This window comes from Fringilla coelebs (assembly GCF_963513975.1).
Source record: "Fringilla coelebs genome assembly, chromosome: 12".
In the NCBI taxonomy this organism is placed as follows: Eukaryota; Metazoa; Chordata; class Aves; order Passeriformes; family Fringillidae; genus Fringilla; species Fringilla coelebs.
The window spans coordinates 4645125-4665404 of NC_140038.1; the positions used below are offsets into that span (position 1 = coordinate 4645125).

At 44.1% G+C, this 20280-nt stretch overlaps 1 protein-coding gene across 3 annotated transcripts in view; it reads right to left on the bottom strand.

Moving 5' to 3' along the window:
• NEO1 (neogenin 1) overlaps positions 1–19142 on the bottom strand; it is a 168979-nt gene extending 149837 nt beyond the window's left edge. For all 3 annotated transcript variants that reach the window (XM_084213595.1, XM_084213594.1, XM_084213593.1), the window contains exon 1: positions 18834–19142. In XM_084213595.1, coding sequence (XP_084069721.1) covers positions 18834–18948 — 115 coding nt within the window. In that variant the 5' untranslated portion in view covers positions 18949–19142. The remainder of the gene's footprint in view (positions 1–18833) is intronic.
• Positions 19143–20280: the final 1138 nt, after the last annotated feature.

Consider the following 20280-nt stretch of genomic DNA (forward strand, 5'->3'; position numbering starts at 1 on the left):
GACAATATTTTCTGTTCTCAAGACTTAGGAAAAATCTCAGACTTGCTCAGATTTGAAAATGTTCACACTCAAATACAAAAATGTTATTCCTTATCTACATAATCATAAGGCAGGAGGACAGACTGATTATACACTTTTGCAGCAGTTGCTACCCTATCCTAGGACCATGTACTTACATACTGCCAGACCTGCTTTACTTTAATAACACAAAAAAAAAAGAACTCATCCCCATTACAGCAGCCAAAGAACACATTTCATCACTTAAGATATTCTTTATCCTAACAGACATCAGTTTAAAAAAAAAAAGGAGTGTTTAATCACATAAAAGGAAACTTCTCTCTTTTAAAATCCCCGTGATGTAGTGAGGATAAAGCTCACAGGAACAGCAGTGCAGCAGCACAGGGACTCCCACCTGGCTGCAGCACAACCAGGGCTGGCTGGGAGGTGAGACAGGGCAGGGAGGGGGGAAAAACCAACAAAAACCACTTTATGTCACTCTGGCACTGATAAGAAGTGTTAGTGGAGAAAGCACAATACAGGCCCCCACTGTGAGGCTGTTTGCAGATGAGGAGAAGCTCAGGGAAGGAAAACCAGGGGGACTCTGTCAAAGCAGATGTCACACACAGAACGTTCACTTCTGCCCCTTCTCACACCTGCCTCTCCCGGTACTTCCCTTGGCTGTTTTCTCTGGTTTGCCTGTTTTTCCCAGACAGAAGTACACTGAAGTTGACAACCTGGTGTTCAAAACCGAAATTGGACCAACAAGAAAAATAATGACAATGAGATTGCTTTCTCTCAGCAGTGCAGAGTCCTCCTTCAAAGATCTGCCAGGAGCTGTTCTTCTCAGCATGGTCAAACCCTTGCAAGAGTAACAGTGCCTGATGCCACATTTCTGACAGCCAGGCTACAAGAAAGCTTTCTACCACTGCAAACAGCTCCATTTTCCTGAGCTAAGTGCTGCTGCTATTGAGAGCTGAGCACTCCAGAGCAAGCAGGCAGGAGCAGAAGTTCACATTTCCCAACAACTTCCTGGATATTTTACAATTGCTTCCCCTCAGGAAGCTGATTCAGTCTTTGCAGCTCCAACACCAACAATTCTTGTTGAGAGGTAAGTTGTCCAAGAATACTAAAAGCACGTTCCTACAGCACAGAGAGACCCATTCCTGGCTCCCTAACAATGGGTTTTTCTTTTGGCCAAACCTCTCACTCCAAAGAGGAGAAAAGAAATGAACTGGTCAGGTAATGCCCAGAGTCTTGGGCTTTTTCTGATTTGTCTGAAAGCAGCAGGGCACCTGATCAAAAATGGAAAAACAGGCTGGGGAACAAGTCTGAAAGGGGAAAGGTAACACTGAGTAAATTGCCCTAGTCATTTTGGGGAGAAGGATTTCCTTCACAACACATTTAACCTGATGCTTCATGCTCCAAGCCCCTGGTTTTCCCTCTTCTTCAAGTCCAGAACAGCCATGTGGCTGCACATGTAACACACCCTTTTTGTTTTGTTTTGACATGACACAATTTTACCTGCAACTGATCTCCTTTCGTAATGTATCAGTTAGTTACTAAAATTCCATCTGACTTCTTTTCCACAGAAGTGCTACACCTGAAAGTAAAACAATTAAATCACCAGGACTTCAAAGCAAGGATTTCACAGGTGGTGGCCTTTCAATGCTTAGTCAGACTAAAGAATTGATCTATTTGGATCGATCTGTTAATCCTGTTACTCTGAAAAAACAAGAAAACAGTTTTACTGGGTCATCCCATCCTCTGATTGTTCTAAAAATCATCACTTTATTATTACAAAGCTCCTCCCCTCGAGGCCAGGCTGATCATTTTCATGATGATAACCCATAATCACAGCACCAAACCTTAATCTTTGGAACGAGAAAGATATTTTATATACATCAGACTGCTTAAAACCCATCTGTACTACTTTTCACATGTTATTACATTCAAAAGAAATATTTATGACATAAAATTACTTAATACCAGTGTCAAGCTGCTTTTCTGGGGAATTAACTGGAATGCTGTAAACACAGGGAGAAGTTGTTTGGGTGTTGTTTGAGTCTTTTTAAACAGCACACATGAAAGGCTCCTGACTCCCAGTTTTGCCATGTTGTGCAGATGTGAGATGTGTTGAACAAAAGCCTCTCTGGTTGGGAGCTGCGGAGCTTTGATGGCGAGCTGCTGTGATCTGCACTTCCCACACGCTCCTCTTCACTCCCAGACTGGAGCAGAAGACACAGTTGCCCCGATTTTCCTGTTCCTGATGAATATTTTAGGGTTGAGTGAAGTATCCACTGCACTTTCCTGGCAGTAGCATAAAGCCTGATGTCTGTCAGAATCCAGCTACTACTTAAACTCAACTGCCAGTGCTTATCCAGTGACTTCCCCCTTCCTACTCATATGAATTTCTTTTAAATGTCAGGCTTGTGCTGCCAGAATATTTAGTTATGCATTAATATAAATGTTGACTTTAAAGCAAGCTCAACTTTAAATATTTAGCTTTTATTTTCAAAAAAAATCAGCTATAAATGATAGCCTGTGTTTAAATAATATTTTAACTACTTGGCCTGTAAATATTCAGATAAGATTACACAAAATTTCCAGGAGCTAATAGGTCAGGAATTGCTTGAAAATGACATTTTGTAAAATGGGAGAACAGTGATAATTTCTAGTAATTTTTTTCCAACTTTTTCTTGGCAACCAAATCCACAAGTGAAAAACCTCATGACTAAAAGCCTTTCTTCCAGCAAATAACTAGGAGCTATTTTGCCATGGATGTTACCCAAACCTGCATCTCTTTTGGGCACTTATCAGTTTGATTAATTCAGCCCCAGGACGAAGGCTGCTTATCATCTTTGTTAAGGAGCTCTGAAGATGTCAAGTGCTGCAACCCTGAGGAGTTCAGAGGAAAAAGATTATTATCCTCTAGTCCCATGTCTGAATAACTCAGATGTGGTGGTTTCATCATCAGCTTTAATAAATTCTCTTTGGTGAAACGTGGAGAGCAGGAACACTCTGCTAAATCAGCATTAGGAAGGACACACATTATCTCAACATCCTTCTTGGAATCCTGAACCACAGAGGAGCTGAGATAGATCCCTGTCCTGTGTTCCAAATAATCCCACAGCAAACCCCATTGCAGCTGCCGCAGGAACAAGCACACAGAGTGCACCTGGAGCACCCAGGATGGGGGCAGGCAGGACAAAATGAGATGGACAGAAAAAGCCAGGCCCAAGCTCTGTGCCCAGAGCTCTCAATGTTAAACAGATTAATGGAAACTCCCAAAGTTGCACCAGAAGCCTGCAAGTGGCTGAGTGGGGAGCAGAGGGAACATTAGTGCCAAGCCTCAGTAATTGATTGGGTCTGCTTGCACGCTCCATCTCTCCCCTCAAACTACATTTTCCCTGCATATGGTTTCTCTTTCTGCCACTTTTAAAGTGATTTATTCCTTCAGAAGGGGAATTAAGTCTTATTTTGATCAAATATTTAGGACCTTTTAGACATTAAAAGCCACAGATTACAAAGAAAGAAGGGTCAAAACAGTAAAGTCAGATTAAAATTGCAGATAAGCCACAAATATTGAAGTCAGGAATGAACAAACAACTAGCAAAACAAGATTCAAAGAACTAAGAGGCTTATCCACCCTCCCTGCAACGTCTGGCTCCTTACTGCTAAATAACTGCTACTGAGATCTTCCCCACACAGGAGCTGATGAAAGGGGTCTGAATATAGGTCAGCAAAAGCCTTTCAGATCTAGCTACAGACACTAATTAGATCACTTTCAGTTATTAAAAAAAGAGAAAAGGGAAAAAACCTCCAAAACAAAGGTTTTACTGCTCAAAATGTTCTGAATTTCTTTTTTTTTGTCTCTAATTGGTAGTGGCCTTTGGTTTCAAAGCAGCTGGTTGCTGCCCCAGCTCTGAAATTGTGACCAGCACACACCAAACACGGCAGTGACCACACTGAGGAAGAACCTCCAGCAAAATTAAGGCTGAACAACATCTGCAGCGATCCACAAAGATGTGGGGCGGGGGGGGGGTCTTTAAATATGTTTTCAAGATATAAAAGAATTCTTCAGCTTTATAAGAGAACACTGACTGTTTTGTTTTACACTGCCAAAACCCACAAGGCAAAAAAAAATTCTGACTATTTTTTTCCCCCTGAAGTATACAGTATAGCTCAGTTCATACAGGGCTCCTTGTACCAGCTTGTTTATGCCTCCTCTCCTGTGAAATAAGCCTTTATGTCTCCATAGTGGAAAAACCCACTGGTTTATATCCTTTTCAAGATGTATGCAGCCAATTAAATTGTAAAGTAATACCTGTTTCAAAGTCTAACTCAAAGAAACGATACATTCCTGGACTGGGACCAGAGCCAAGAAGGTCACCTTACACCCCGCAGTCACGTGGGAACACTTGGCTTTTGGAATTTTGTATTTTGATTTCCATGCAAAATAAAATTGAGGAACTGAAAGGATGAAGCATTGTGTATTCTCTGCACCCAAACTGTGCTCGTTTCTCAAGTGATAAGGTTAATATTCAGAGGAACAAGAAAAGACAGTTCAAGAGTTCAGAGTGATTTCAAGCCATTCAGAAAGACTCAGGGAAGTGACAATTGCTGGTAGCTCTGCACTTTCCAGAACAATTTTAGTGATGAATAAACTATTATGTGACCAGACTATATGCATAAGAATGGTATAATGTGCACAAAACAACAGTGCACCAACACATTACAATAAAATCCACTTGTCAGAGTAACAAGCCAAGTCGATTTCCTTCCATATGAGAACGGTTATGAAAAGACTGACATCTTTTTTTAATTTCCAGTTTTCTGCAACACAAACAGCATAGCAACCCCAAGAACAGTGACTGGAGACAGGCTGCACCCCACCAGGTGAGCTCATCTGGGCCACCCCACAGCAACAGACAAGTCTGGTTTCTAAACTGGTTTGATCTGAGTCTCTGAGTTAATGTTAGGGTTTATTCTAAATTTAGCAGCACAAATGTGTATGCACGGTACCCTCTATCTCTACCCTAATGCCATTTAAAGAAGGACCCCAAAGTTTTGATGCCCTGGAGATTTCTGGATGGGTAACAGAAGTCCAGCAAATGTACCAAAACAAGGACTAAAGATATTTTTGTGACACTGGTGTCTGACAGAAGCTGTCGAGTCAAATTCACAGGTTGTTTTCTTCTAAGTTAGTGAACATAATTACAGAGTTTTCTGTGGAGCTTTCAAGACACCAGGCAGTTCGCTGTGCCATATTCCCACAAACTCCTGCTTTAATATATTAAAAACTAGATTGCCTAGCCCACATGAAAAATCCTTGCAATGACTATACATTTAATAAGTTTAATTCCTTTGTCAGATCTGTACCATGCCACAAAACTAATACCTGTGCAAAAGACATTTTTCTACCTGTTTCTCATAATAATGTCCCAAGAACCCAGGAAAGCTAGTGAGAGAAAAGTAGTGTTAAAATCAATTTCTGGCACATAAAAAAATAATTCTGTATATTGATTAGGTACTCAGAAAGAATTGACTTAATATTGGCATCATTAACATCTAACAGCAAAATTCAGAGCACTCTTCAAGCAAAGGCTATATCAAAGAGCTACAACATTGAGTAAGGGTTGGATAAACAACATCAAGTGCAAGCAGCTACATTTCCTTGTAGCTTGTGCACAACACAGCATTTTGCAATGTTTCAGAATAATATTGTAATTGTTTAGCCTCAGAAATATAAAAAATTACTTTTTTGGTGCAAGTCGTGTGTGAAATCAATTGTATTGACTAAAATAGAAATAGAGCATATTTACATCTTCGAGGCTTTTCTGCACTTTGGGGTAACAAAACCTACTGAGCTCTCACAGTATACGTTTTCTCCCCCAACGTGTAAGAATCAGGATTTATTTCTCTGTATAGATCTCCAAAACAGCTTTTCCCTTGCAAACGATTCCAGTGCAAGCGTGCATTAAGAACAATAAACACGTAGAAAAGCTGCCACAATGGATTGGGAAAAGCTTTGTCTCTGACAGCCACGCTGGAAGCAGTAGTTTGAGTATCAGACTGAAAACTTGCGGGTTTGGTACTCCCAGCAGCCAGAGCTGGCGTGAGAGGGCAGGGCAGGGCAAGAGTGGCTGCAGGTGAGGGTGTAATCGTGGTCCTTTGTGCCCAGCGATCCAGAAAGGCAAAGCAAGCTGCAGAAATCCATCCCCAGCCCTACCCGCGCCGCAAGTGCGCGATGCGGCCGTGGGTTCCTCCTCCTCCTCCTGCCGGCCAGGACCATGTGCCGGGCTCCGGCCGCTGCCCAGGGCAGGGCAGCCGCTCCCGGCACGGCTGCAGCCCGCTCCGCCGACGGCCAAGGGCTCTCCCCAGCCCCCTGCGGCGGCCTCAGACATTCCTCTGCTCTGTCAGGCAATGAAAATATCCCCAAGGGGATTAGAGCGGCCCTCGGGAAGAGAGCGGCTCGCGAACATCCCCAGCCCACGAAAGGCACCGACGGCTTTGGGGGGTCACAGTACCGGGAATGACCCTCAATTACAGCGCTAACGCTGCGGCTTGAGCCTCTGACAAATTAAGACCTCTAAAAATTCGCTGGTACTTTCACATTCTTGCGGGATGCAGCCAGCGTTTGGAAGTGTTCATTAAGGAGGACAGACTCCTGCTCTGGCACTTACACTAAGGGAAAAAAACCACGAGAACAAGCGAAATTAGAAAGTAAAACATCTCTTCCTATTTCCAGCCCGGGCACAGGCACAGCCAGCTACTCTTTTCTTCTCTTATTCAACTTCATACAGAGTGTTCAAGGGTTAAAGTGCTTTATAAAAAAAAAAAAAAGGAAAAACATTTTTTCTACAACGAAGAACACTTGAGAAAGGCTCCAAGCACCAGGCTAACAAAGAAAACGGTCCTGAAGAAGGAGGCCCTCACTACAGCATTCACCTCCCTTGCCAAGCAAATATATTTAAATAAAATTATTCAATCCCAGGGTGGCTTCCAGGCCACATTAAGGTAGTAACAGTCTCCTTAATTATACTCCTTTTCACATCTTTAAAAATCCTTTCAATGTTTACTTGAAAAGCTAATTGCTGACAGCTAGAAAGAGCATACACGTGATCCTTAACAATTCTGCGGTGGAGGGAGAGTACTGTCCCCTCCCCACAGCAGCTCCCAGGAGCCCGACAGCTCCAACACCCTCACCGAGCCCCGCGGATGAACAGCCAGACACAAAACCCGAGAAAAGGAGGCTCGGGGACACCTTATTGTCCCCTACAAGTCCCTGACAGGAGGGCAGAGAGGGTGTCCACAGAGACACCAGGAAACAGCCTCCAGCTGCCCCAGGGGAGGCTGAGGTTGGATATTAGGGAAAACCACTCAAGGGCTGTCTGGCCCTGCACAGGCAGTGGGGGAGTCCCCATCCTCGGAGGGATTTAGAAGCTGTGTGGATGTGGCACTTGGGGACATGGCTCGGTGGGTGGTGGCCTTGGCAGGGCTGGGGGAATAGCTGGACTCAACAATCCAAAGGACTTTTCCAACGTAAACAATCCCATGACTGTGTGTACATTATCCATCTCCTACACCTTCCCAAAGACACTGAGCTGGGGGAGGCAAAGGGAAATACAGGGTTTTTCCAGGCTTGAAAACAAGAGCCACCAGAAAACAGATCTATACAGAGAATTTCTGTATAGATTAAAACTCCAACACGGATTTTAACTACAAGAATTACAGTTTCCCAATTGCTATTTAAGTTAAACTCGTGGATGACACAAGATGTCCACATTCCAGAAGTACAGTCTAAGAAAAATTAATATTTTTGTACTCAAAAAATCATGAAGCAACTTCAGAAAGATCTCACACGGCGTTACAGTCGTGCTCAAAACAATCTCCAAGTTATCAGCACAGTTTCTCAAGAATTTACAAGCTTGAAGTGACTCTCCTATTGACCACAACAATTTACATTTTCTGTGTTGAGACCACCAAATTTCTACTTTTAAGCCAAGTACAGATGGCACAGACAGTTCTAATCACACTTCCACGATGAACATTTTTATTGATCGTTTTCTGTAAAGAAAAGTTTGAAAGTGCAAAAACAATGTAAAAGAGAGGAATTAAATCAGGTCCAGTTTTATCTTTATAGAGATTACAAAGTTGGACACAGGGATGACAGAGCAATAAAATACGTATCACAGAAATGTTTCTAATTTTAACAAAAATTGTGAAATCCAGCTTAGCAGCAACTTGGAAGGCAAACTCTGAGGAAAGGCACTGCAGGGTTTACCCGGAGGGGAGGGGAGGGAGGAGCTGAGCTAAAAGGAGCAGCAGCCACCTCCCCCAGAACGGTTTATTAAAGCAAGAACCCGGCATCAAAGCACATGATAAATAATTAACGTGCAATGCCTTTGTGATAAGGCACTGAACTTGAGCTTTCTCCTAAGGTAAATGATTTGTAAATGCAAATTTGTCCAGCTGCTCCTTTCCTGCATCAAAAGCCTGCTCAAAGATAGCATTTATGAGCTATTTTTGTCAAATATTTATACTATCTTAATCAGGTTTTGAGTCATGTGTGTGCTTCATTTGTATACAAAAATGCAGGGCAGTTACAGTTACATAAACTAAACGGTTTGGGGGGTTTAAAAGTTGGGTTTTGCCTACTGGTCTATTCAAGCTCACTCTTTAATTACCCCACCTCATTCACAGTGAGCAGTAACTCACCTGCAGAGACCATTCCAGCTCCATTCCTCAATCCATCTTTGCCTACACATGCAGATCAGAAGGCTTGGAAACAAGTATTACATTTTTTTATTCTAAAAGCATTGAGGAAATGGCACCTCAAAATGAAATTACATCTGCACAGCCACCACTGAAGGCTGTGTTACAGCCTTGGAAGGGTACAGAAGCAATTACAGCAGGAGCATGGATGTTTCTGATTCCAACTGCTGTAAGTCTGCACAAATGTAACTGTTATTATCATTAAAGGCTGAAGAATGAATTAAATGTGGCTCTGCTTTTACAGTGATACCCAGTTTGGTCAGCATCTAACACCTGCCTATCAATCTCCAGGAAAACTGCCTGAAGAGGAATTTTCCATGTGATAAAGCAAACAGGGTTCTTGTTAGCAGAACTCCAAAGCTCTGCCTAAAAATCTCTAACAGCTTTCTAAAAACAGAAATATTCCTGCTCCTTTGCAGAGGATGGGTAATGGCTCCTTACTCACACCGCAGCCCTGGATAGCCCTGAAAGATGATGAAGTCCTGTTTCTGAAACCACTTATGAGAAAGTTTTAAGAAAACCAGCAGTAACATCGAGGACAGTTCCCAGGCTACAAGGCCCCACCCCACCAGTACCTGAAAGGTACTTAAAACTTTGTAACTTAAAACTACTTCTAGGTTTTGTTGTATGACAAGAGTCACCCAAATAAATTTTCAATCTTTGGGTTACTGATATAATGCATCAACTCAACCTACCATCCACTTCCTACAGTGAAAGACTGCTCAAGTTACAAGAAATCAGATGCCAGTAACATGGGTGGGTCACTGAATGTGTGGTGATTTGATTTTCAGTTCACTCATTCAATCCAGCTTTGCATCCCAAGGGAATCCCAGTCAAGAGGGGCAGTCAACCCAGCTTTGCACTTGGTAATGGTTCCACAAGGCTCTCAGTGCCACCAGTGAGGCACAACCTACAAAGGCCAGTTATTATCTTATTTTTTAAATGAACACCATCACCTCCACTCATGGTGCTCACACACAATAACCAAGAGGCCTTCAGCACACAAGTTAGGAATGATGAAGTTACTCACATGACAGGAGCTAAATGAGATTTAAGCAATCAATATGCTCCATATATTCATCTGTAATAACAGAAACAAGCACTTGATAACCTTTCAAAGCCTTCTGAAGAAACAAGAATGTCTTGAATGGGCTAAACTTGGAGAAAATGCTTAAGACCACATGAGATAAAAGCAAAGGCAAAAACCTACTTCTTACAGGTCCTTATTTTAGTAAATCAGTAAAGGACACACTTGAAAATGCTAAAGTCATAAAGTCTGCCCAGGATGAATGCGAAAGCAAAGATGAAACCCCAAAGCACAGGCTCAAGCTCTGCTACGGAGCCCTGAGCAGTGGTGCCTCCACAGGAAGTTCCAGAGTGAACAACAAACAGCACAAACCAGATTGCACACAGAGATCAGATCTAGCACAGATAGACTGCCAGCTCCTGTGAATGCTGGCTTTTTCCATTTAGACTGATCTCCGCAGTGAAATGAAAAGCTGGCAACAACAGCAAAGAAAACAACTGGAAAACATTACTTTAGAAAACCAACGCTTCAGATTTGGGGCTGTTCATGCTGTTACCATGAGCACAAGTGACTCCAACTGAGCTGAACCAGGAAAAGCCTTTAACTAGCACTACCTAGAATGTGGAATGTATTGGATCCTCCTCTGGGTGCATCTGATGCCTGGTTCTCCTCTTTCCACATTCAGAAGTCAATTTTGCTCTCCCAAAGTCTTAGATGTGAAATACAAAAACCTCTATTCACATGCTGTGGTGTCACCTTGCAGACTCTGGCCCCTCAGTTTAGAGTAGACCTACAATATTTACATCACCTACAAGAAATCCTATAGCTGCACTCACAGACAACACATTGAAAAGGGAAAAACACAAACCTACACCCAGTGGAACTGCCAAGGTTTTCCAGTTGTGCCAACAGGACACTCCATTTTCTGCACTTATGGTTTGTGTGGGTTTTCTTTCATCCACATCTCCAAAAAAGTTACATAAAACCACAACACAAGCTGGTTACCAAATCACTGCAGGTATCTCAACCATCTCTTATCTCATACTATCCAGGTATTTTTCAAAACCTACCATAACTTCAAATAAGGAGATAAGTAAAAAGAATCCATAGCAACAGAAGAACTATAGAACCTAAAATTAAGGCTCTGAAGACCAGAAGTAGGTATGAGCAAACAAGAACATGTGAAGATTTGGATAAATAAGCTATTTTACACTTCAAACAGAAGACAAGCCTTGTCAGATTCCAGAAAAGGAAGCAACTTGGGAAAATGATGAAGGAGGGCTGTCCCACCCAAAATCTGTGGTGCAGTCTCTAAGAGCTCTTAATGCTAATGAAAATAGCGTCCCAAAAAATGTATTAAATTTGCTGTTGCAAATGAGTGAGAAGAGAGTGCTGTGATTTCAGGTGGAATCCTGGAATCCCTGGGACTGTCTGTCCCTTCACCATAAACAAGGCACAGTGCACTGCACCCTTACAGGGGCTGGCAGAGAAATCACGCCCACGATTTCTACCTCTGCATTACCAACATCTCCTTCAGGAAAAAGGGGTAACCAAAACCAATCAAAAAACTTTGTCCTTTATCTGCTCTGCAGAACCACCAAGAAAACAGCACAACAGAGCCCAGTGCAGGCAGGGAGCAGTTTTCCACCTCCTGAGGTACATCCCCTGCCAGCCTCCCAGGACATGCACAGTCTCAGCATTCCATTTCAATCTTCCTTTTTCCCTGAGAAAAACTGAGCAATGTCATCCTGAGCCATTCAATTGGGGGCTGGTTTGGCTGTCAAGAGTGCTTCCCATTTCCCTTCACAACCATATTGGCACACCCTACAACACTTAAATTTTTCTTATGCTTCCAACCAGGTTTCCATGAAGAGCTGTCCTTACAGGATTTCATTATTGATACAGAGATGACTGTGAAAGCCCAGGCCCCAAAAAGCTACAGTACAGCTCTTAAAAATGATACACTACACAAAACAAGCATCATTAATCGAGGTTCCCTCTGGACTCCTGCAAGTGAGTGTATTCAGAGCTGTCAGGCCTCCATCCTGCTCTGAAACCACAACCTGTTGGGCAGTTTTGCATTTTTTTTTTCCTCAAGGCTAAGTATTTTAAGATGAAACCTGTAGCTTTATTCCCACTTCAGAACCAGACAAACAAATGAAATTCCAGTGTGGGAAAAAAAGTTACAAAACCAAAGCAGTAATTAAAGCTGAACTGAGAATTCGTTACCAATCTGAAAACAAACTTTTATGAAACATTTGTTTTTCAATGAATTTGTTATAAATAATGCACACCTTCTGAGAAAGTTTCAGTCTATAGATCTGAACTCTATATGCTGTAATACATAATATTAAGATTAAAAGGGTGACATGAGACTCACAACGTTATTTTGCTCACAGTGCTTTTCATACTCCAATTCTATGCCAATCCCCACCCCACCAGAAAAGCAGTGGCAGCATTCCCTGTGCCCCTGTCACCCTCTCCCTTCTGCCAGCACGAGTACTGATGCAGGCAGAAGAGCAGGGATCTGATCCAATTCCCTACATCCTCCACAGACACTCAGGAAAGCCAAGGGAAGGGCACAGTACCCCTCACTGCAGTGGCACTGCCAGGCTGAAACGCTGAAACTAAGCACCAAAATAGGATTAACACTTGGCTACGACTTCATCTCGCCTGTGTTTCCTATCTGGCCAAGCACATTTCTAATGGAAGACTCACAAATCGATAACAAAATACCTGGATTTTCTGCAAGGTGAGCACTGACAGCCCACCACTAAAAATTCCAATCCCAATGGCACTGGAGCGTACTACAAACTGCTGAGGTGTCCTACCACAGCAAAAAATGGGTCTGGATGCAGTTTTCCTTTCTTTCCAGTTTTTTAGACTTCCTTCCTTGCCTGTTTTCAAACAGGAACATTTGGCTTTATAAATCACTTTTGGAAATATTTCATCTTGTTAACACCCAGCTTTCCTCTCTGCTACGCACAACACTACAACAGCCATAATTTCAAGTAATTATTCAGTTATTTAAAAGACATGTGGGTGTGGCACTTGGTGACAGGGTTTAGTGGTGGACTGGGCATTGCTGGGGAAATGATTGGACTCGATCTTGGAGGGCTTTCCAACCTAAATGATTCTGTGATTCTTCTGTTTGTTTTTTTAAAGCAATGTGACCTCTCTTAAAATTTTGAAGACAAGTTAGACTCCACTTCTCAATTTTAAAAGTCATGACAGGTCTAACGACTTAAATGACTTTTGGCAATCTGTTCTACTTTTAGAAGGAATATCCAAACACCTCTATTTGTGGCTCTGCCTTCCTCACTACAGTTACATTCTAAGGTTTCAATGCACAAACCACAGAGCCGTGTTAAGAGGAGATGTTCGGGCTCATTAACTACAGAGGAAAGCCAAGAAAGATGAAGCTTATACAGAGCTTGACTCCATCTCAGTCCAAGTGGAAGCAAGCTGTGGGACAATTACACTGAGAACCAGGGAATGAAAAAAACCTGGAAGCTGCCTCCAAGTGCTCAAGTCTGTTAGTGATGGCAGTAACACAAAGGTGGCTCTGCCAAAAGCAAGATGAAAGGAAGAAATGGAACCAACACAATCAGAGCTGGAGCTTTTACTTCCCAGACAATGTAGGGAGCAGGGCTGGGTTATAAATACACAATCTAAAATATAGAAAGACACTGTATCTATTCATCGGGTCACATAAACATGAAGACAAACTGAGATTTACCATGGCTTGAAATACCATCGTAAAGTACACAAAAATAAAGCAAAACTTGCCCAGAAAAGCACTCATTAAATGGCTGGAAACTCCATGCAGAACATGAAATAAATGGAAGCTGTAGATAAGCACAATGTCTCTTCAGAACCATATGAAGTCTAACTCAAATATGTCACCAGGCAAGAAACAGCAGCTAAGGCTACACGGGGGTACAGCCCTCAGCCTGCTGAATGCCCAGCACACAGCGTGCTCTGTGCTACTCACCCCGAGGTCAGCAGCAACACTGGACACATGTCACGAGTTAAAAACACATCAAACAAGATAAATTCATCACAGTATCGTAATAATAACGGCTGACAACTGTGCTGGCTACTGACACATGCTCTGACCCAGTGTCACAAAACCTGACAGCTCCAAGACATCCGAGACAGGCATCAGAAAAAAACAAAGGTAAAATATATTTGGACTCCATATATATGAACTAGAATGAAAGCCTGTTGTAAGTTACACGAATTTCTAAGCCAAAAAAGAAAGTTAAAAAAACAAACAGATGGCAAAGTCCAACAGAGCTATACTGATGAAGCACTGAAACCCCAAAGGATTATCAAGTACATAGGTGCCCACTAGGAGAGACAAAGTGAAATTTTAAGGGATCAGCAGGCAGAAGTACAAAAGCATGGGGTTTTAAGATAATAACAAAACAAAACATAATAAAGACACAGTAAGATTCACACCCATATACATAACAATTAAAATCTGATCTAACTACAACAGACAGCAGTGCACAATTTCCTTGAGCAGAGAGATGAACTAGTGGGTAATTTAATCACAAAACAGCTTTTCCACTTTTAAAAGATCTCCAAACAAAACTGCATGACTAGAGGATACCAAAAATTATCACCGAGTTGCCATGCTTTGATGAGACCCAAAAGAACTGAATCATCAAAATCCACACCATCAACAACAGTCCATCATACAAGCCAAAACCTCTGCAATGCACTAAGGAAAAGAAGATCAATAGAAAATGTACAAAGGAAGAAATTCAGGCTATGCAGAAAATCTGAATTTCTTCAGTAGTAACCAGCACCAAGCCAGCTGCACAAACAGCTCCACAGTGAAGAAAATTCACAGTTAACATATGCAGAACAACACATTTTGAGGGGGAAAAAGCTATCTCCATTGTACAATTCACTCTTTCTAAATCAACTTAAAACGAAATTTCTCACTGGAAAACTATGAAAACTAGAATGTCAGAGGAATAGGAAAATAAAACATTGTTAAATCACTGAATACCTCTACATTCCTTCCCAAAAATGCCATACTCACTCTTGGTCATATCACAACAGCAAACCCAAAGCTGAACCAGGAAAGTTCAGAGACTGGCAATGAGAATCAGTGATGGCATTAAAAAATACCTAAGTTTATGTATTTGGACCCCAGTGAGTTCCCAAGGTCAGCAGTCCTGTCTGAACAGCACCTTTATGGATTTAACTGTAATTTCTTTCCTGCTAATACACTCAATCCCAAAACATTCAGAAGCAACAAGTGGAGTGATAAGTTTAGTGCTGAAGTAAAAAGAAAAAATTCCTTTAGAGTAATTTATTACTTTTCATTAAAATTAAACCTCTTCTCTTTTTGCACAAATCAAACAGCTTGTGGTTGTTACACACCCCAGGGAATTACCCAAAATCCCAAGAAAGTTTAGCAGCAGAATATTCCAATTCTTTATCATCAGGAATAACCAAATACTCTTATTTGTATAAGGAAATATCTACCATATGTAACTTCCTTACTTACACTGATAAGTTAGCACAAGACAACTAAGCCAAGTTTTTTTTTATGACACTTTTTGTTTGCTGCTTTTCACTGTGATGAACATTAGGCACAGGTGTGTACACACCTGACAACTTTGAAACTGAAGTGTTAGTTTATTAGGAAAGCTTCATAAGCCAGTCAAGTAATTTTCTTAGATGACTAATAAACATGCAGTGCAAAAGCCATATGCAACCTGTCCATATGGAACAGGAATATCAAGCAGGGAGACCGGTGCTTAACTGACTTGGGACGTAACCGAGACCTGAATATTTCTGCTCTATTTTTAACTTGGGATATAATTAGAAATAATCAAGCAGCACACACAAAACAGAAACAAATGACAACCTGCTGTTTCTAGGGACCCAGCTGATCTGTGCTGCCATCCTTAGCCTTCCATACCCTCCATTACTCCCCAGGAGGAGCATCCCTGGCAGCAGCACCTGGATGCACTTCCCAGCTTGCTGCTCACAGACCCCTTCAGTTCTGGGCTCCTCCTGCAGCTCCAGGCCCACCAATTGCTAATTCTGCTCCACTGGGACTTCCCAAACCAGCAGTTTGCCCTCTAAAAACAAAATACACATTGATTCCAAGGACTTCAAGAATACCAGGGAGAGACAAAACAAATTTCCTGCTTCTGAATTATCTCATTTGCAATCTTAATGGTGTATACAGACTATCACAGCTTCCCTATTAAAAATTAGGTGACACCAGCTTCATTTTTATTTCTAATAATGCAATCTGTATAGATCCAAGTCTTTATGCTTATCTCAACTCAGTTACAAACAGTTATAGGAGGCAGGATTTAGCTTAATTTGATGCTCCTTCCTGATTTGTTTTATTCCCTCAGCTAAGTGAAATGTTGTCCCAATTCTAAAATCAGCAGCTCATCTCACCTTATCTGCAGAGCAACCAGCTACAATGGAAAATACATTAATGTTTGCAGATACACAAATAAATGAAGTTATACAGTTTTCTCCTAAAATAATTCAGCTGCACTCTTTTCTTCTTCAGAGAGCCATGATGAGCTATTTATAAATAGGATCAAATGTCCCTCCAACACACATGACTCCATGCAAAGAATATGGGCTTACAAATCTGCAACTTCTGCTCATTTATGGCACCTTTACCCACACCAAAATGCCAGCATGGGTTTTTTTTTTTTTTTGCATTAAAACCCCCTGATCTGAACATAGCAAGCAGCACTTCAGCCTTTACAAGGAGAGCTGTGAGTCCCACAGTCAAAATTCCACCTGGACCTACAAACCTGGTGTTCCTCTGCCTCTCCAGCCCTCAGCATCAGCCTAAGGAGGCTCTTCCCAGCATCCTGAAGAGATCAAGCTTCACCCAGAGCATGGAACAGATGACAGCACTACCCCCCTCACATCTGAACTCCAACAGGAGAACTTTCATGCCATGGAACATCTGTACCCAAGTCCCTCTCCTATGAGCACCTGCCCATTTAAAAGTATGTGGAACATCCTGTATTTAAAAAAAAATACTAGCAGTTAGATGGGAAATAGTGTGAATTAAAATGAACTTCATCCACTACACATCCTCTTTATTGAGACAAAGAACTAAGAGAGTCTTTCTCCCTTTTCTCTAAGTAACTGTACAAACACCCACAGACAGGAAAGCCCAGCTCCTGGTCCTCCCCAGGGATCCCACAGGACACATCCATGGACACAGCATAAGGCACCTTCCACAGTAGAGAGAGGGGAGAGGAGGAGCTCACCAGAACTTCCAAGATTGCCACAATGATACTCCTAAATTCCTCTGATAAACAGCTCCAATGAAGGTTTTATTCCACATCATTTCAGCACATCACCCCCCCTCTGTAGACTTAATACACATATTTGGCTCCAACAGACAGAACTTAACCTACTAATTTGATTTCCTCAAGCCATAAAAGATTATTTTAAACTAGCAAAGAGCTACTAACACAAGCATAAGACTACTGAGCTGTCAGGAGAGCAGGAATATCAGAAAAGAATCACAACGTGGCAAGATTTTACACACAACAAAGTAACTTATCTGTTACACATGTTCCGCAGATTTTTGAGTCAAACCACAATATTTTTCAAAAGAAAAAAAAAATCTACATCAGACCTGGAATCTGCAAAGTTTATACTGTGTAAGAGGATAAATAAAAATATTCCCTGTCAACAGGAGGCAGCTCACATGGTTCCATCAGTGGTGTCCAAAATGAGAACCACCGTGGAAGATCCTGCCTAATGTGATTTGAAACAGAACAATTACACCATTTAATGTTAGAATTTAACCATTCTTACTTTCCCAAATTGCTAACAACTTGCTAAAAAACACCCATTTGACCAGCAGTTTTTTCCATATTCCACTTGCACAGAACTCTCTCTTAACATACCAGGATTCAATCAACCAACAGGGGGTATTTTTTTTTTTAATCCCAGCACTCAGCATTCAAGACCAGATTTTCTTTCAAGCATCCTACTAGCTTATTGCTGGCAAGAAGGACATAAAGAAGTTACTTTTTAAAGCCAGCATTTGGCATAACGAGCAGATAACATCGCTGCAAAGCTAAGGAGGCTTCTGTGGTATTAATGGTCTCATGCAAGGGATTTTGAGAGAGCCTTCTCCTGCCTCACCTGGGTAAGATTACGTTTTCCTTAGCCTATAAAGAACCAGGATTCAATCATGGACCATTAAAGACAACAATGGTAAAAGGTGTGAGAACGACCGCGGCTGAAACGCTGCCAGACCGCTCATTTCTGGGCTACTGCGGCAGTTCCCAGGCAAGTTCCTCTCTCTCCACAGGTTGCCGGTACCGAGTCCGTGCCGCCTCCAGCAGCCCTCCCGAGCCGGGGCAGAGCCCGCCCGTGCCCGGCTCCCCTCAGGGGTAACTGGCAAGCCTGATTCCCCTCAGGTGTGCCCTTCTCCCCTCATTGGTGACCTGCAAGCCCGATCCCCCTCAGGTGTGCCCGGCTCCCCTCACTGGTGAGCTGCAAGCCCGATCCCGCTCAGGTGTGCCCGGCTCCCCTCATTGGTGAGCTGAAAGCCTGATTTCCTTCAGGTGTGCCCTTCTCCCCTCACTGGTGAGCTGAAAGCCTGATTCCCTTCAGGTGTGCCCTTCTCCCCTCACTGGTGAGCTGAAAGCCTGATTCCCTTCAGGTGTGCCCTTCTCCCCTCATTAGTAAGCTGCAAGCCTGATTCCCCTCAGGTGTGCCTGGCTCCCTCCCCGGTACCAGCGAGCCGGGAGCACAGGTGGGTGAAGCATTCAATTCCCCGCAGACGGGGCTCCAGGTGTCCCTTGTTCGCGGGGAGGCACCGCCGCCGCTCCCCGAGGCTCGCAGTGGCCCCTGCTGGTGCCCGCACGGGGGGAGCGGAGCGGGCTCAACCCCTCGGCACCGCTCGCCCTGCCGGGGCCGCCCCGGGCCCCGCCGCTCCCGGGACCCCTCCGCGTCCCCGCACAGCTCCGCGCCCGCCGCCTCCGGGGTCTCGCCGCGTTCTTACCCGTCAGGAGGCTCCGGGAGCCGCTCCGCGCCGCGGCGCCGGTCGGTGCGGGCTGCGCGAAGAGAAGGGCGATGCACAGGGAGCCGAGGAGCCGCCGGGCTCTCCGCGCCGCCATCGCTCCACTCCCCGCGCCCGGCAGCCGGGCTGCACCCAGCGCCAGCCCCTCCCCCGGGGGGGCTCCTCCTGCCTTCCTTCCCTACCGGGCGGGCTGCACGGAGGCGGCGGAGGGAGAGCGGCGGGCGGGCGGAGCGGCCGCACTCCCTCCCTCACTCCATCGCGAGCCGGGCTCCGCCGCTCGCTCGCTCCGTCCCTCCCTCACACGGACCCCGCGGGGCGCGCGCCGCCTCCCGCCCGCCCCCGCCTCGCGCATGCGCGCGCTCCTCCCCTCCCGCCCCCGACCCCCGCGCCAGGTGTGCGCGCGCCCGCCCCCCACCCCCCCGCGCGCGCCACCGCGCCTGCGCGTGCGCGCGCGGGGGGGCGGGGCCGCCGCCCTCTCCTGAGGGGCGACACCCTGCCCCCCCCCCACCCTGCCGCGTTCGGTGCGTAAAGTTCGTGGGTTTTAAGGCAGTAAATCCATATTTTCCCCCCTCTCCTGGACCAACCCAGCATTAGTGCGGGACTTGAGCGTTTTCCACACGTAAAAACATGGAAAACCAGACGGTTCGGCACCAATCCGGGTATCCGCGCTATGTGGCGAGCCGGAGGGTGTGGGAAGAGGGAGCCCTGCTCTGCCATGGTGCTGGTTACCAGCAATCCAGAGCCGCCCAGAAACCCGAAATCGAGCTAAATGTAGAAAAATAACTTGTGGAAACTTGTTTTCTTGGGGCGCGACTCTGCTGCTCTGTTCGGGATGTCGCCTCTCCCAGTAAACACGCTTCTCAAAGATAAATAACGTGAAGAAAAGGCCAGACATGCTCCGAAAAGGCAAATGCGATGTATTTTCATCCTCCTGGGGGTAATTAGTTTTATACAGCATTTGCCATTCAAATCCGAATCACTGGAATGACGCATCGTTACCAGCCTGCTCCAGCCCTACTGCCAGACCCAGGCTCCTTAAAAAGGACACAATAAAAGCTATAAATATGCATTCCCCCTTCATTAATCATATAGAGTGTACCCTGATATTTTCCCCATCTCAGCTTGTTTCCCACTAAATTGTATTTTTACAATGCACACGGTGTCCTTGCTCATTTTATTATTGACTAATTGAATCGTCTCTTTCAGGACATAAATTACATGGGACCAGGGCTGGAGGTAACCAGGAGAGAACCAGACCCCTGGGGCACCACAGGACATGAAACGTGGGTACATCCCCTGCAAAACACGTTGCAAAACATTTTAAAACCAATTTTAAATCATTTGTTCCAAAAATCCAGGCTTTTATGCTGGTTGTGAGACTCCTGTTAAGGAAAGTTTGCCTTGCTTATCTCGGTGTGTGTGGCAAGGG